Below are 3,361 nucleotides of genomic sequence, written 5' to 3'. Positions count from 1 at the left end.
CCTCTCTTCCTTCCTCTCCTCCTCCCCTTCCTCCTCTCCTTCCTCCTCCTCCTGGCTCAGGCTGAGGCCATGACCTTCCTCCTCATCTTCCTCATCCCCCTGGTCCAGGCTGCGATGGTGGGTATCTTCTTTGCTCTGCTCTGAACCTTCATCATCTTCCTCATGGGAGCCGGCATCTTCTTCCTTCTCCATTTCCTCTTCCTCCTCAGAATCTCTCTCCTCCAAATCTCTCCTCGACTCGACCCCTGTGTATTCTGGGGGCTGGTGGCTAATCTCTTTAATGGACACTCCGTGGCCAGTTTCTTCATCTCTGTGGCCTTGTTGTCTATGGCTGAGATCTTGGTGGCCAAGCTCGGCAGAGATGTCCTCATCTTCCCCCTTGGGGACCCTGTGGTGGTGATGGCCAGGGACTTCTGTTTTATACTCATCTGGTAAGTCCTCCTCTTCAGAGCTCTCGTGGCTTTCAGGTTGGTGACTTGCAACATGGTGGCTGAACTTGACTGTGATCTCCTCCTCCTCCTCTCCAAGGCCGTGGTGGGTATGTCTGTGAACCTGGTGCCAATGTTCAGTGGACACATCCTCATCCTCATCTTCTTTGTCTTCGGGGCCTCGATATCCATGGCTGGGGACATGATGGTGGTGTTCCTCTGAGACATCATCCTCTTCCTTCCCACGGCCTCGGTGCCCGTGGGCCTGGTGTCCATACTCATCGGAGATGTCACCTTCTTCTTCATGGCCTTGGTGACTATGGGCTTGGTGTCCGTACTCCTCAGAGACGTCATCACTTTCTTCTTCTTCTTCTTCTTCGTGGCCTTGGTGACTGTGGGCCTGGTGTCCATACTCATCGGAGCCATCATCTTCTTCTTCTTCATGGCCTCGTCGCCCGTGGTCTTGGTGTTCATAGTGATCGGAGTCGTCATCTTCTTCTTCGTGGCCTTGGTGACTGTGGACCAGGTGTCCATACTCAGCAGAAACACCCGCCTCCTCATCTTCATCATCCTCTTCCTCTCCGTGGCCTCGGTGTACATGCCTGATGACATGATGTTGATACTCACTGGACACAACTTCGTTCTCATCCTCGTCTTGATGGCCGTGGCTTCCGCGGCTGGGGTAGTGGTGCCGGGTCTCGGCTGAATCGTCCACGTCTTCGTTCCCATCGCCTCTGTGCCCATGGGCCTGCCCGGCACGCTCTGTGAAGACCTCCTCGTCAGAGACATTCTCATCTTCGACCTCATGGCCTTGGTACCTGTGGCCTTGGAGTTGGTGACCGTATTCCCTGGAGACGTCTTCGTGCTCTTCTCCGTGGTCTCTGTGCCTCCAGAATCGATGCCCACTCTCTGTGGAAGCATCCTCGTTCTCACCGCTACGGCCGTGGGTGAGAGGACCAAACTCACCTGACGCGTCCTCTGACAGCCCCACGACTCCTGCATTGCTGTTCCAGTTGCTGGGGCCCGGCCCACCCCCTCTCAGCTGCTGGGTCATGGCGCCGGGGAGCAGCAGGCCGGCCACGGCAGCCCAGAGGAGACAAGTGCGTGTCCATGGCCCACAGTGGCCCATGGGGACGGACAGGCAGCAGACTTTCTCTCAGGCTGGCTCCAGCTGCCACTTGCGGCTATGCGAATAAATGTCGGGGGTCCTTGTCTCTTTTGGGGTCTTTCTCTTTCTTTCTCTCTGTGTCTTTTCTTTGCCGTGTCTCTTTCTGTCTTTGCCTGTCCGCCTTCCTCTGGCCCTTGCTCCAGGCTCTGGACACCCCTGTGAAGCACTCTCAGGAGCCCCTCGACCCCCCTCGTGGGCCCTCCCTCCCACTTCCCAGCCAATAGGGTCTCTCCCCTCCCCTCTCTGTGGCTAAATTTACTCTCAGCCCTGAGTTATTCTGGGTTGGTCTGCCTGCCCTTCCCCTCCTGCTGCTCCTCCTCCCTGCTGGGGACGGGTGGGTGAAGGGGTCCCTCCTTAGCCAGGAGAGGGGAGCCCAGGCACTTGACTTTGGACCACCAACTAGTTCATGTTTGGCAACTGTGAAGACAATGATTAGACTTTTAGTGGGCCAGGTCGCGTGAGCCTGGGGCATCTGGAGGCGGGAGGGACTTATGTGAGCTGTAAGACCCCTTCCATGGAAGGGTTGAGAATTAGATTATGGGGGGCTATTGGCCAGAATGAGATCATTTGCTGAGAGAGTGGATGCCGAGACAAAGGCCTTGGAGAAGGGTGAAAGGAACCCTGCTCCCAGCACACGCACCCATGACCTCCTGGAACTCAGATCTGGGGGCAGGGGACGGGGCCAGGCCGAGGCTATAAATACATCAAGGGGGTGGGGGGCTCAGGTTACCCAGGAGGCTGCAGCTGTCCCTGTCAGGGAGACCTGGCAGAAGACACGTGGCCCTGCCTGTCCGCGTGTCAATATCTCCCACCCTCATCCTGTCACGTGGGTTCCCATCCTCCTTTTGGGTTGACCCCTCTCTCTCACAGTTTCTGTCACCCACTCTCTCACGGACCCCGTCCCACCTCCCCAGGATTCTGGCCCCCTTCCCCCCACCCTTGGGCTTGTCTCCCCCTCTCACTCTGAGCGTCTGTCCCCCACCCAAGTCTTTGTCTCCCGCTCTGGGTCAATGTGTCCCCTCCCTCATCTCTGACATTCCCTCTCTGGGTCTCTCGGACCCCTCCAGAGCCTCTGTCTCCCCCTCTGGCGGTCTCTGCCGGGAACTCCTGCCCCGCCCTTCGCCCCGCCTCCCGTCACGTGTCTCCGAGACTCCCCGCCCCTCTCCCCGACTTCGCCCCGCCCCAGGCGGGGCTGGGAAGGCGGCCGATCCGGTTTGTCTAGAGCGGATCTTGTATCGGGGTTGGGGAAGGGAATGTGGGGTGCCGGGTAGGTTGCGGCAGCTGCGGCGGCATGGTGGGTACGGAGAAGGAGCAGGTACAGCGGCCGGACCCCGGGTTTGAGGGAACGGGGAGCTGGGGCTTGGTCTCTTGGTTCGCAGAGAGGACGGAGCCGGAGACACAGATTTTTGGGGTGAAACGAAGGAGGGGTTTAGAGGGGCCCAGAGTCCTGGGTCCTTGGGGACGGATAGAAGGGGGACTGTGGGGCGGGGGGGAACTCGAGACCCCCGAGTCTGGGGGAGGTGGCGCCGTGGTCCCCGACTCTTGGATCCCGGGTGGGGGAGGGTTAGGGCGCGGGGCGAATGACGGCGTGTCCCGTAGGACTGAACTTGAGCCTCCCGCCCCTTGTTCCTGTCCCCAGAGTTGGATCCCCAAGATCTTCAAGAGGAAGACATGTACGACGTTCATCGTCGACACCACAGATCCGGGGTGAGGCGTTCGCCCGGGGGAGCCCGCCGGGAGCTTCCCCCCACCCCCGCCCCGCTGA

At 59.5% G+C, this 3,361-nt stretch overlaps 3 protein-coding genes across 10 annotated transcripts in view; 2 read left to right on the top strand and 1 right to left on the bottom strand.

The window, feature by feature from the left end:
* PPFIA3 (PTPRF interacting protein alpha 3) overlaps positions 1-1,018 on the top strand; it is a 25,219-nt gene extending 24,201 nt beyond the window's left edge. For 2 of the 5 annotated variants that reach the window (XM_025048457.1, XM_025048463.1), the window contains exon 30: positions 905-1,018. In XM_025048457.1, coding sequence (XP_024904225.1) covers positions 905-907 — 3 coding nt within the window. In that variant the 3' untranslated portion in view covers positions 908-1,018. Of the gene's footprint in view, positions 1-467; positions 646-904 lie in introns of those variants that run through there. The other 3 variants (XM_015592148.2, XM_025048461.1, XM_025048459.1) reach the window with 2 other exon arrangements.
* The window catches only part of HRC (histidine rich calcium binding protein), a 5,678-nt gene extending 3,198 nt beyond the window's left edge, over positions 1-2,480 (bottom strand). Inside the window, exon 1 of the mRNA XM_006905043.3 lies at positions 17-2,480. Within this exon, the coding sequence (XP_006905105.1) occupies positions 17-1,557 (1,541 nt within the window). The 5' untranslated portion in view covers positions 1,558-2,480. The remainder of the gene's footprint in view (positions 1-16) is intronic.
* Positions 2,481-2,755: 275 nt separating this feature from the next.
* The window catches only part of TRPM4 (transient receptor potential cation channel subfamily M member 4), a 33,996-nt gene continuing 33,390 nt past the window's right edge, over positions 2,756-3,361 (top strand). For 3 of the 4 annotated variants that reach the window (XM_015592166.2, XM_025048467.1, XM_025048468.1), the window contains exons 1-2: positions 2,756-2,911; positions 3,236-3,303. In XM_015592166.2, coding sequence (XP_015447652.1) covers positions 2,888-2,911; positions 3,236-3,303 — 92 coding nt within the window. In that variant the 5' untranslated portion in view covers positions 2,756-2,887. The remainder of the gene's footprint in view (positions 2,912-3,235; positions 3,304-3,361) is intronic. The other variant, XM_025048469.1, reaches the window with a different exon arrangement.

This window comes from Pteropus alecto, unplaced genomic scaffold, assembly GCF_000325575.1.
Source record: "Pteropus alecto unplaced genomic scaffold, ASM32557v1 scaffold41, whole genome shotgun sequence".
Classification (NCBI taxonomy): domain Eukaryota; kingdom Metazoa; phylum Chordata; class Mammalia; order Chiroptera; family Pteropodidae; genus Pteropus; species Pteropus alecto.
This window is presented reverse-complemented; position numbering and strand designations above follow the sequence as displayed.